Source organism: Biomphalaria glabrata, chromosome 2, assembly GCF_947242115.1.
Source record: "Biomphalaria glabrata chromosome 2, xgBioGlab47.1, whole genome shotgun sequence".
Lineage (NCBI taxonomy): Eukaryota > Metazoa > Mollusca > Gastropoda > Planorbidae > Biomphalaria > Biomphalaria glabrata.
The window spans coordinates 43,344,004-43,357,616 of NC_074712.1; the positions used below are offsets into that span (position 1 = coordinate 43,344,004).

A 13,613-nucleotide genomic window follows, 5' to 3' on the forward strand; every position below is an offset into this window, starting at 1 on the left:
ATCTATTTGGTCTGCGACACACGTTTAGAGATTGGGCTAACCCCCCACCCCCCTCCAATCAATCTTAGTTTATCAAAGCTTTGTGAAAGTTAAGAATGTGGAGTTTCTGTGTACATCCTTTGTCTCTTATAATAAACTTCAGGCAACCCTGTCCATACTCTGATGGCACTTGGGAAGAAGGGGCACTTGTACAGATTTGTCCTGGGTTATAGAATAAGAAATGTGCCTTTATCTTTGTGTCTTTCTCAGTATTTTATTAGGTTGTATTATCGAACATGTAAGTTTGAACCTTGTCCGCTGTCATTCCCTTCTGTCCTACAGGAGATTTGGTCAGGACGTAATGATCTTTAGTTCTGGAGGAAAGTCTATTACTTGACCAATCAGAGGAAAGTCTATAACTTGACCAATCAAATCAAGCGCCATGTTTTTTTTTCATTTTTGAGAGTCAAAGTTGAAAAGTTAAACTTATTTTTTTTTAAATACCAAAGTTTAAATAGATAAATGACGCCAAGTTTTTAAAAAGTCTATTTCAAAATAATTAGATTTAAAGCTTTGTTATACTAAAGCTTTGCCATTGCAAGAAGGATCGCATCCTATTAATACGAATATATAAGACTATAGCCCTTATGGTCAAAATAATACCGTCCCCTCCCCTGAGCTGGTCTAACCTGAGCAAAAGAAATGTCGGTATAAGGATACTGTGGTCTGCTGGTCTCCCCACCTACCCGGCCCGCCGTCCAGCGTTTCTTTGGTTGCCCAGTGGCCACGACTGGATTGGCCTCCTTCTCAAAAAGTTGATCCCGTACGCAGAGCACTCTGGCCATAAAGTTGATCATGAACTGGGCAAAAAGAAAAGTTTGAAATGATGTTATAAAGATGCAAAATACTTAGAGCCAGACTAAAAATATATTATTGAGAAAAACAAAATAAAACAAAGTAAAACAGACCTAAATAATTTGACCCATCTAACTGTTCTAAACTTCTTGCGCTGTAGAGTTGGACTAATTAAATTTAGCCCAATCTATTTCTGGTAAATGTGTTAAGATTTGTATGATATAATTACGAAGTTTGCTTTGCATATTCAAACAATTATAAAGTTAAACTGAATTGTTCAAAAGTCATTTTTAGTCAGTTAAAAATAGATTTTGCATATTTCAAAACTCACATGGGAAATGCAAAGTTACAACCTAGACACATTTTATTATTACAGGCGTCTATAAATGATTACATACATATTAACAAATAATACATGCAAAAATGGACTTGGTATTTACCACTCTGAGACACTTAGGCACCCTATTGATTCTGACTCCTCTGAAGTGCATGTTGGCCACAACGCAGGCTAGCACCTCGGATAAAGTGATCATTATCATATTCATGCAAAAATAAGCACCTAGAAGTAGATAGTAAAAAATACTATTCATTAGTTGTTGTTTTTTAATATATACATATAATGTATCAAATATGTGTGAATGTAAAGACATATGCTATATAGGCCCACATTGATTTCGCCATGAATCAATGATAGCTCTACATCTATTATATAATGAACAGATTTCGGTAAGATTTGTTATATTGCCAATTCAATGTGAACACTTGGCGAGCATATTTTATACCGAACTTTTCTTTTGTCTGCTTCTAACTCTTGCTGCTTCATTCTATTTATAAGAATCACTTGAGTGTTTACTAATGTGGGTAGACTCCAGTACCATCTATCGTCCCATTCGGTTAGTGACCACGACAAAAGGACACAACTATCGATTACAGTTCCACCTCACCCTCCCTTGTACACATCTCTTCCACTTACATTGACAATTTGGCTGGTCCCTGGGGCATGAAGCCTGTGCGTGGGAAGAGAAACGAGCGAACCATCAAGACCTAATAGAGCCATTCAGACTAATCTGGCCACCCAAGTTATCATTCGATTTACGGCTGGACATGCATTAAGGAGCACACCACAGCATGTTGCCACTTTGTCACTTTTGAAAGTTGATTCGACTTTTTAGTGTTTTGATTGAATTTGGCAAAACATTTTTATAATGCAGAGGATTAAGGCGCCATTAAGAGTATAACATTTTTTTAAAGTCAGAAGTAAATCTTAATGCTTAATGATAGAGTACACATACACAATGTACAACTCAATATATATGTGGGTTTTACATACACATTGTACAACTCAATATATGAGTAGGTTTCACATACACAATGTACAACTCAATATATGAGTAGGTTTCACATACACAATGTACAACTCAATATATATGTGGGTTTTACATACACATTGTACAACTCAATATATATTTGTAGGTTTCACATACACAATGTACAACTCAATATATATGTGGGTTTTACATACACATTGTACAACTCAATATATATTTGTAGGTTTCAGTGTGTCTCAAAAGTTTAAGTTTTTAATGACTTCTTGTCTTGGTGCAGATGTTTATCGGAAATGATCATGTCACACAGTGAAGACATTCATAGGAAGTCTCTCGATGCTTCTATTGACTATCTCACAAACAACAATGGAACTTCAAGAATCGAAAACTTAAGTATAGTTGGTATAATGGAAATCACAAAACTGAAACACTTATTGGTCCACAAAGTGAACAAAAGTATTTTTAACTTATTGTCTTAACATCTCATATTGTCTCACAGACATCTATCTGGAATTGTATACATTAGACATGAGTGTTGTTAGTAGAACTCATTCGTTATGTTCTTTGTGTATCAAATGCTCTGTATGTACAAATAAAAACAAAATGAATATGTAAGCTTATCGATCTAGAAAAACACTTATGGTTTGATGTAGCGACTTAATGCTATATAACTCTTGCATCTACTCACCTATGAGTGGTATAGTTGAGGCATCTACTCACCTATGAGTGGTATAGTTGAGGCGGCTTTAGGCGTAGACTCCGCTAATAACAAAAGCAACACGAAAAATGCCAAAAATATATTCATACCTGGACAAGAGAAAGGTCAAGTCTTAGACAGGGGATGAAAGAAAAAAACTATTGTCAAAAACACAAAAAACAAGCAAAAAAAACAACAAACAAGTTAGATAAAACAAAATGTGTTTGATTGATTAAAAGTAATCGTTTACATCTACCAATGAAACACTGCCTGCGTTATAGAAACTACAGAGTAAATAATTCTTTCTATGAAGATGTTATTTATGAAAAACATTCTAGACTCTCTTACTCACGATAAACATTCTAACTTTTTGATATTTCTAAGCTCTCTAATACACTAAACTCTCTAGACTTTTTATACTCTCTAGACTCTGTAACTCTTTAGATCCTCTAAATCTCTAAACTGTATATACTCTCTAGACTCTCTAAATCTCTTTCAAAAGTCTATCTAGAATGTAACTTAATGTATTATAACTTGCGATTCTCTCTTAACTTTCTACCACTTCAAAGGCTCTCTAACTCTCAAGTCTAGACTCTCTCTCAACATTTGGTAATGATTCAATTATTTTTTTTAGATCCAATTTAATTATGGATTTGATTTTGAATAATCATTTTTAAATTCTATTATGCAAGATTTTAAAATATATCCAGAATAATTCAGTGCAATGAATTTCACAAAAAATCTAATATTTTATAGACATCTATAGAACTTTGAGAAATACTTTAATACTAAAAAGATTTTCAAGATTTAATTATCAACAAACACGTTTTGATGTGACATTTTTAATTACTAGAATCAAAGTTATTTACTTTTGTCATAAGAATTAGGATCTGACTAAAATGTGTATAAACAGTATAAACCATCAAGTGTATTTATTGTTAGACTATACACAACAAAACAGAAACAAATATTGTGAAGTATTGAAATATCCTAAAGTCCTTAAATAAAGAGCTATGTCAGACTATTGCTATAGATCTGCATGATAAATAAGACGAAAACAAAATGGAAATAGTCTAGACACACATCTTAATAAAAGTTATAAGAAATGTCAAACGTAAAGCTCTAATTAAGAGAATCTTCATCACCGAGTCCATCATTATAGAACAAAAAGAAAGAAAGAGAACTCTTCATTGTATTGCTTTTTGCAGACGAAAGTCTCCGAAGCAGATTAAAAACTCTACTTAAAAATCACAAGAATAACAAAGACGCGGATGAACTAACGGAAGCAATTAGTCTAATTTGACAGAAAATTGGAGGTCTGAGACTTTCTTGAAGCAAGGGGAGACGAGAACTCTCGAGGAACTGGAGAGACACAATTGCGATGATGAACAGAACCAGACTACAGTCCGAAATCTCAACATTTTGTGCCAAGTACACCTTCAAAACATTTGTCATTTCCTTCACCAATATGTACAAAGTACACCAGAAGTGCATCGTATATAGTTGTTTTTTTCAAGTACTTCCTATCTGTCTCCAAATACCTCTAGAAATAAGTACATGACAGTTCCAAGAGCCTCGTTACAGAGCCGAAAAAAAAGTAATTAAATTTCTAAATATTGAATTCATCTAAATGAATCACTATGTTACAATGAAAGGAAATGGTCAGTTTAAACACAGTGTCCGGTCAGCTGTCAGTAAACATATGGACATATGCATTTGGAATTCTGCATAGTTTCATAGCTAGACATAACATGGAGTCAATCAAAAATACAATGTAATGCTTTTTAGTTGTAGCCTCCATAAATCACATTGGTCTTGACTGTATGGTATTTGGAAAGTCAAACTAGCAGGTCAGACACGCTTTCAATTCCATATTTATAACTAGATCTAGATTCGAAAGTCAGATTTATGAAACTTTTAACTAACACATTTTGAATTAACAGCATAAAAAAACAACCAATAACTACTTACTAGGCTAAATTCAAATTATGAGATGACTGAATAAGGGTCAGTGGACCTCACACACATAAGAAGAACAATAATGGCAATGTCTTCCTCTCTGAAGATTAAGCATAAGTGCAGTGTGTCACATGGCTATGCAAACCAGTTGCGACCTGCATATTTTTCCGCAACTCGTGCAAAGTACACAACTATTCAAACTCACCACTAAACCGCTATCTAGCAGTGACAATCAATTAGACAACAGAGGGATAGCTGTTGTCACCAACAGACCTGGGCAGGGGATATAAGTGTAACTACTGACTAATGTTAGTTTTAAAAGATTTTATAATTAGCTATAATTAATGTTAGATTAAAAGATTATTTAGTTATAATTAATGTTAGTTTGAAGATCATATGATTAGTTTAGCAGTTGACAGAGTTAAACTTATGCTAGTTTAGCAGCTTATATATTTATACTAAATGCTAGTTTAAAATGCGATTTGGTAATTTGAGATAATGTTAGTTAAGCAATTGATAGAGTTGTATCTAATGTTTGGCATGTGATACCTTATGTTAATTAACAGATGATAGAGTTAAACCTAATGTTAGTTTAGCAGGTGATACTGTTATACCTAATGTTAGTTTAGCAGGTGATTCCGGTGGTACCCAGAATATGACCATTGTGAGCAGTGACAGTAACGCACATGGCATGATGAGTATAAAGGTATAGAAGGCCACACGACGTCTGAGGACTAGTTTAAACTTCAGGTCCGGGTAAGGCTCTGGACAGCAGGTGTAGGTCTTGATGTTACGATAACCTAAAAGTACAAGCAGATTAATGACATTGAAATGATTGGGAAGATTTGGTGTATTATGATACAATACATTGTCCCATATTGAGATGAATTTGGTCTAACATATTAACCCAACCAACTAGTAAGTTAACCCTTGCACTAACCCCATTGTGTCTACAAGGCTGAACATTTAACACTTAAACTTCTGGTATAATTTTTGGTTTAGGAAACAATCCTTAGACTAATAAAGATGAAATTTGACAATGAAGTAAATATTTTTAATTGTAGGAGAGAAGTACAAATTCTCTATGTCTGTCTGTCTGTCTGTCTGTCTGTCTCTCTCTGTATATGTACTTCACAATCTCTATCTCTCGCTCTTTTTCTCTAAAAGCTAAAATAATGCAGCAAAAATATATTTCATACTTTTTTATTTATATTATTCAAAGATATCTTAAGCAATAGATCCACATCCTTGTTGTTTGATTGGCACTCCGCACTGGCTAGTCTCGAGTGTAAATCTAACAGCTTCCTTCTCATGGAGGTTCTGTTGGGGGTTAAGGCCTGATTGTAATAATCTTCCTTTCTGGTGGAACTCCCAAAAGGTATACATTGTACGAGACTTAGATACCTTCCTACTTGCATAAGTTCTAGTGGTGATACATTTATTCTATGTAACCGAATGCGTTTTTAAAAATTAATTCAGTTGTTTTTTTATCAGATGTATTTTATCTTCCAAGTCTATTTCTTTCACTAAACTTACCTGAGTTCTCTATAATAGACCATTCGTTGTTTTCTATATAATCCATTAGGTCAAAACTTTGTCGACCTGTGAAAAGAATTTTTTAAAATAAAAAAATAAATATAGTTTGAATCGAACAAAATGTTCATTACATGTTCACTTCATGTTCACTACATGTTCACTACATGTTCACTACATGTTCACTATTTGCTCACTACATGTTCACTACATGTTCACTACATGTTCACTACATGTTCACTACATGCTCACTACATGTTCACTACATGTTCACTACATGTTCACTACATGTTCACTACATGTTCACTACATGTTCATTACATGTTCACTACATGTTCACTACATGTTCACTACATGTTCACTACATGTTCATTACATGTTCACTACATGCTCACTACATGCTCACTACATGTTCACTACATGCTCACTACATGCTCACTACATGCTCACTACATGCTCACTACATGCTCACTACATGTTCACTACATGTTCATTACATGTTCACTACATGTTCACTACATGTTCACTACATGCTCACTACATGCTCACTACATGTTCACTACATGTTCACTACATGCTCACTACATGTTCACTACATGTTCACTACATGTTCATTACATGTTCACTACATGTTCACTACATGCTCACTACATGTTCACTACATGCTCACTACATGTTCACTACATGTTCACTACATGTTCACTACATGCTCACTACATGTTCACTACATGCTCACTACATGTTCACTACATGCTCACTACATGTTCACTACATGTTCACTACATGCTCACTACATGCTCACTACATGCTCACTACATGCTCACTACATGCTCACTACATGTTCACTACATGCTCACTACATGTTCACTACATGTTCACTACATGCTCACTACATGTTCACTACATGTTCACTACATGTTCACTACATGTTCAGGCACGAAACTGTGGAGGAGAAGAAAGTTGGGATAAAATATTTTCCAATCGTGTTCATTGCTGTTTAAGAAACTGTAGCAAGATCAAGCAATGAAAGCGAGACAGCTGCCCAGATGAACATATATACATATATATATAAAACAGAAATATTTCTCAACATCCTTCTATATGACGCTGAAACATTAATATTATACAGAGAGAGAGAGAGTCAGAAAAAAACAACAGCAGTTCGGTTTTGGGGGGGGGGGTGCTCCTTTTTTCTCTTAATGAAAGTAAAGTTTTATTAAATATCTCGTCACACTAAACAACCAGAAATAAGGCAAGATGTAATGTTAGTCTCTGGTCTCAGTTGCAGACCACCACAATGTTATTTTACGTTGTTTTTTAAATTTAAGCAACAAACGTGAAACATGAAGACCGTCAATCACAGCAAGACTCAAACTTAATGAAATAGACTGAGTCTGGCCTATTGAGCTGTAAGACACCTGTCAGGAGACAAACAGAAACATTCAATCACAACTCAACAAATAGCTACGTCTAAAATTATTGGTACCTAAAGTCTTGTCAATTGCTTATCCACTTGAAATAGAACTCGTAGCGAGATACTAATGGGGTTGATAGAAAAACAATTCTGATCTAATTCGACTTACTCCGGTCAGAAAATAAAATAAAATATACTTTAAAAAACTACGAAGATTATATAAGGGAAAGAACTACTCATTTGCATCTATACGTCTCAATACTGTAAGATTTATTTCCCTATTTTTATATTAAACATAATTAATTAATTACCACTAATTATTTGTTTCATTGATTTTATTTTTATTGCTTCATGTTTTGATAAGGACAATAGATGGGACAGTAGTTTTAACTGGATCCGAGAATGGGAAGTGTAGGAAATAACAGACAGACAAACAGACAGACAAACAGGCAGACAAACAGGCAGACAAACAGACAGGCAGACAGACAGACAAACAGACAGGCAGACAAACAGACAGACAGACAAACAGACAGACAAACAGGCAGACAAACAGACAGACAAACAGACAGGCAGACAGACAGACAAACAGACAGGCAGACAAACAGGCAGACAGACAGGCAGACAAACAGGCAGACAAACAGACAGGCAGACAGACAGACAAACAGGCAGACAAACAGACAGACAAACAGACAGGCAGACAGACAGACAAACAGACAGGCAGACAAACAGGCAGACAAACAGGCAGACAAACAGACAGGCAGACAGACAGACAAACAGACAGACAAACGGGCAGACGTAGTGAGTTGATATACAATAGCAAAAACACACTTAGTTTACGAATGCACAGGGGACCAACCAGAAATTCTTTTTTTTAATTGACAACATTCAAAGCTTTTGTAAATCTATAAGATCCACTCCACTAACATTGTGCTTCCTCTTATATGGACAGCCTCGGATGGTTCAGGCAACTATGGACATAATAGAAGCATTGCTTATTGTAGAACCAATGGTGTAGCTCAAGCCAGTCCAGCGACACAACTAGACACAGACTCAAATAATAGAAAACACAATTAAATAACAAAAAGAACTGAAACAAATCTTCCTTTGGACTGGCTTTTTAAAGAAAACTATTACCAGTTACATACACGTTGCGTTATAAATAAATTGTATTTATCAATAAATTATTAATTTCTCCCTATCCGTTAAACTCCATTTGTGTTCGTATCAAGTGGGAGTGTTCGTGGGGTTAAGGTTTCTTACCAGGTTTAAAATGTATATCAAGTTTAAAGCCATTGTACGTCCAGGAGCCGAACTTCAGGACACACGTCTGCTCGTCAAAAGGGAAGTAGAGAGTGTCAAACGCACAGGAACTCCGGAGGATGGCCTGGGGCATCCACAGCACTGAGCCGTCGTGCTGTACCACCACTAGAGCGTTTCGCTGTTCCTTGAGTCGGTCGTCGGCGCTGTGGATAGAGAGAAATAGAAGAAGTAGAGGAAGAATGTGAAGAAGACAAAAAAAAAAGATTTAAAAAAAAAGGACCATTGTGGAGAATTAATTAAGTATGTAAATGTTTCAGTGCACTGAGGCCAGGTTCTCGAGGGACAATGACTTTGTTTTGGCGTCTCAGAAACATGACCTGACTGTGTGTGAAGACGTGCCTGGAATGTCTAATGGACAGAACAGTTCAGCCTGAGAACAACATCGAATGAAAAAAAAAACCTTCTAAAGCAGAAATGCTGTTTCTCAAGAGCTGCAGTGTCAATGGCAAACAATGGCGTCACTGTCATGTGGGTGTATGACGTCAGGTGATCTAAAAATAATTGACATGCATTTAAATGTTTAAACAACTAGATATTAATATATTGCTATCGCATTCATCCTCCATCCTTCTAAAGTTGATTCGTTAAATGACTCGAGAGCTGAAACAAAACTAGTAGCTGTTTAATTACAAAGCTTATATCAACTCACTATTTGCGCGTACAGGGGGGGGGGGATATAATATTTCCGTCCTTTAAATATAGGTCTAGCGCCAAATATCTCATAAGTCCAAGCATTAAACAAGATTACAAAGAAAGTTTGTGTTATCACACAAACTCAGAGGCGGCCCCCTTCGTATCCCTGTCAGATCTGCCTATTCGCAAGGAATATTCAAGACGTTATTTTATTTTAATAGTCAAAAGTAATAATGTTTCAAATATTCATTAGCCGTTGTAAAAAAAAATAATTGTTTTCTGTTTTACATGTTTCGAATGTTCCTTCAAAGCTAAAGATAATTAACTTCCTTGTCCAAAACTCCCGCTGGACGACGGGGGATGGCAGTGAGCAGGGTATGAACCCGGGACCGTCGAGATAATCAGTCCAGCACGCTAACCGCACGACCAGGCATTGCTGTTAACTTAATAACAAACTGGTTACAAACTAATAGCCTATTATTGATAACGAGATATATTACACATTACGGCATGACATCTACCGAATATGTACAATATGTCAAACGAACGATTTTAGAAAGTCTTTCAGCATTAATTTGATTTGTAATTGAAAAAAAAAGAAGAAGAAAAGAACAGATATCTTGCTTGTAGGCCTACTTGGATGTCTCAGCACAGTTAACAACAGAGCTTTTGGCATTTTCTTTTAAATGGAACTAGAATGGGGATGTTGATCTACCTAATCTAAACTTCTGATTTAGCACTCTTAACATATATAACTACTACATCCAGATCTAAAATATAAATTTGTAATAATTTAGATTGGATTGATGCAAAAAATAAAAGCCTATATAATCTATCAATAGACTGAATGCAACATTAAATTTTTAAATTTAAAAATAGTAGATTAGTTTTAGTATATTATAACATTGCAATATTGATCTAGACGTTTTGAAATGAAAATCTACACTGTAAGTCTAAAAATTGAAATTTTAAATCTTGATCTAGTTTATATCATTCTAAACTACACCTAAAAATTCTAGATCTAGAGTCCACAATGATTTTAATAAGAATATAAATATAGATCTATTTTAAAAAATCTAGATATAATGTAAAAAATCTAGATCTAGTTTAAAAAATCTAGACCCCCGCACCCCTCCCCTAGTGACGCCACTGGTTAATCTAATATGAAAATAAATTACAATTGCTTCAATAGGACATCACAATGATTGAAATCAATCTTTTGATTCAGTTTTTTTTTTGTAAGTAGTTAAATGAGAAAACAAAGAGAATACAAATCAAATTCAGTTTGTTTAACCAAACCTGACATTCAATTAACCTTTGTGACGTAACATAATTGTATGGCGGGCCTAGTATACAGAATCCCATGAAATAAATTACGCTAAAACAAAATATAAACAGGAAAGCTAATAATGAATAAAATTAAATTACATTTCTAGGTAGAGACATTACACTCTGACTCTCTTAGACGTTGAGAATTTTTAACATTGTAAAAAGCAAAAGTAAAGCTGTCCTTTCAATAGGATAGATGATATTATGGTCATCTGTTTCTGTAGCCCACGACGAAACTTACTTTAGTTTACTCCTACTAATGTCAGGTACCCTTTAGAGCTGGGTACCCATTAGAGCTGGGTAGACTCTGAGGCACCTTAAGTATCCCGAAAAAAAAAATGTGTGGGTATATATATATATATATATATATATATATATATATATATATATATATATATATATATATATACTAGCCTGACATTACCCGCGGCCTGCGGGTCTAAGTTTGTGTTTACTAATCTAGTGGATTGGATTTAGATGTATGTTAAACTTAGCTAATGATCCTTTCAAGTTTTTTCTCTTTCGCTACGTAAATAAAATTAGTTTTGCGAAAATGGGTTTACCAGAAGCCGATACATTCATATCTATTAAAAACGAAAATAGCGATAGCTTTGTTAAATTAATGGGATTATAAAGTGAACAATTAAACGAAATAATTTTTAGTACGCGATTCATGAATGAATATGGATCTAGGCCTATCTCAACTCGGCTTCGCAGCTTTCGTAAACGAATGTAGTCTCTTAAAAATGCTTTAGTGCGCAAAGTGTATTTCTTAAAATTAGATCTAGGTCTAAATCCTTTCAATCTTTTCTCATATCAACATTGTTAACCATGGCCTAGATCCATAAATACTATAGCTTTAATAGAGTCGGACAACTTTATTTTTTTTATAGGGTCATAAGTTTGTTTTAGGGCTACAATACATACACTACGGTCTAAGTTGGTACCCAAGAAACATTCCTGCCAAGTTTTAACAAGATTGATCAAGCGGTTTTGATGTCTATAAGTAACATACATACACCTCACATTCTACTTTATAGTATAGATTTAAAAGACGTTCGATGTACATCGAACTTGGCAAACAAGGGGGGTGTTACGGTGGTAGCGCAGCACGGTGTGCATGAATAATGGTGCGAAGTTGTGTAATGAATGGAAGTGATGTTGAAAAGGGGAAGCCGGGAGTAATTGACAGGAAGAGAAATGAAATGTTCTTATTTACATAACTGTTTGTAATATTAAAGTATTTATAAAGTAATAACCTGAGAGTCTATTATTATTTCGAAGAGTCTTGTGTCGTAACACATACACTAAGGTCTAAGTTGGTACCTAAGAAACATTCCTGCCAAGTTTTAACAAGATTGGTCATGCGGTTTTGATGTCTATAAATAACATACATACATACACCTCACATTCTACTTTATAGTATAGATGTTAGGATTCCGCCCCACACATTGCCATCTATGTACTGCAAAAGGTGCGCACTATCTTGTGCACTAAACGACACTTGACTTATACGGACTGTTTTGGATAGTCAACAGAGTTCTAGTAGCCCAGAATGGAACTGTATGTCAGCTGACTAATTTGTGTATTTGTTTCGTCATCAGCGTGTAGAATAATCATCAACATCTTTCCTGTAGTTTGTTTTCCTGTCGTTCAAATGCTTGCCTTAGATTTTAAGCGATATTATTGTTTTATAAAGTTTCCCTTTCAAACATTGCGATCTATAGGGTAGATGATATCATTTTTTCTGTGGCCCACGGTTAACGAGGGTATAATGTGGCCAGCAAAACGACCAACCGCCTTTACTTTTCCCCTTTAAGTGTCAGGTACCCATTACTGCTGGGTGGACTCAGAGGAGCTATATCACATATCACCAAACTATAATTTGATATACTATGAGTAGATTTATACATGGTTGTAGCCAGATTTTTTGTAAAAAGGGGGGAGGGGACAGGTGCGGGATAAAACTGTTTCCTCTTGTTAGAAATTAGTCGTACATTAGTTATTAAAAGGGAAGTAATCCACTCTTACAAATCGTCACCAGCTTCACAAAGAATTAATTGTCTTAAAAAAACAACAACTGAATGTTATGCTATTTGTCTAGTTGAAGAAAGCAATTCACTATTGAGTGTAGATTACTCGGGACTAGCTCAAGTAAAGAACAGTTAATCAATATAAACTCAGAGGACTTTTGAAATACAAAACTAGATTTACTGTGAAGCATGTATTTAGAGTGTATTGCTTACAAGCTAGAAATAGTTCGGCTTTTAAAATAATTGACAAACTCACAGAAACAATATGACAATTCTTGAGGGAACTATAACTTTCAAACTTGGCTATCCGAAATAGTTGGCATTAGTTGTAGCTTCTACTTCAGGCTGACTCTTTTTTGTCAAATATTTCTCTTCTCGATTTTACTTTTTTTTTCTCTAAAAATAACAACAAAAATCGACACTGGAAAAAAGCGGACGAGCGTAGGACAAATTATGGGATGTTTTCGTTTAGTTCAAATGTCAGTTATCGTCTGAATGTTTTCCAACTTCCGCCCGCCAGAGACTCGAGTATCATT

At 34.9% G+C, this 13,613-nt stretch overlaps 1 protein-coding gene across 4 annotated transcripts in view; it reads right to left on the bottom strand.

Annotated features, from left to right (window-relative positions):
* The window catches only part of LOC106050278 (neuronal acetylcholine receptor subunit alpha-10-like), a 135,907-nt gene that overhangs the window by 12,176 nt on the left and 110,118 nt on the right, over window positions 1-13,613 (bottom strand). For 3 of the 4 annotated variants that reach the window (XM_056020724.1, XM_056020723.1, XM_056020725.1), the window contains 6 exons: window positions 9,023-9,225; window positions 6,352-6,417; window positions 5,430-5,615; window positions 2,880-2,966; window positions 1,275-1,393; window positions 669-839 (listed from right to left, as the gene is read on the bottom strand). In XM_056020724.1, the coding sequence (XP_055876699.1) occupies window positions 669-839; window positions 1,275-1,393; window positions 2,880-2,966; window positions 5,430-5,615; window positions 6,352-6,417; window positions 9,023-9,225 (832 nt within the window). The remainder of the gene's footprint in view (window positions 1-668; window positions 840-1,274; window positions 1,394-2,879; window positions 2,967-5,429; window positions 5,616-6,351; window positions 6,418-9,022; window positions 9,226-13,613) is intronic. The other variant, XM_056020726.1, reaches the window with a different exon arrangement.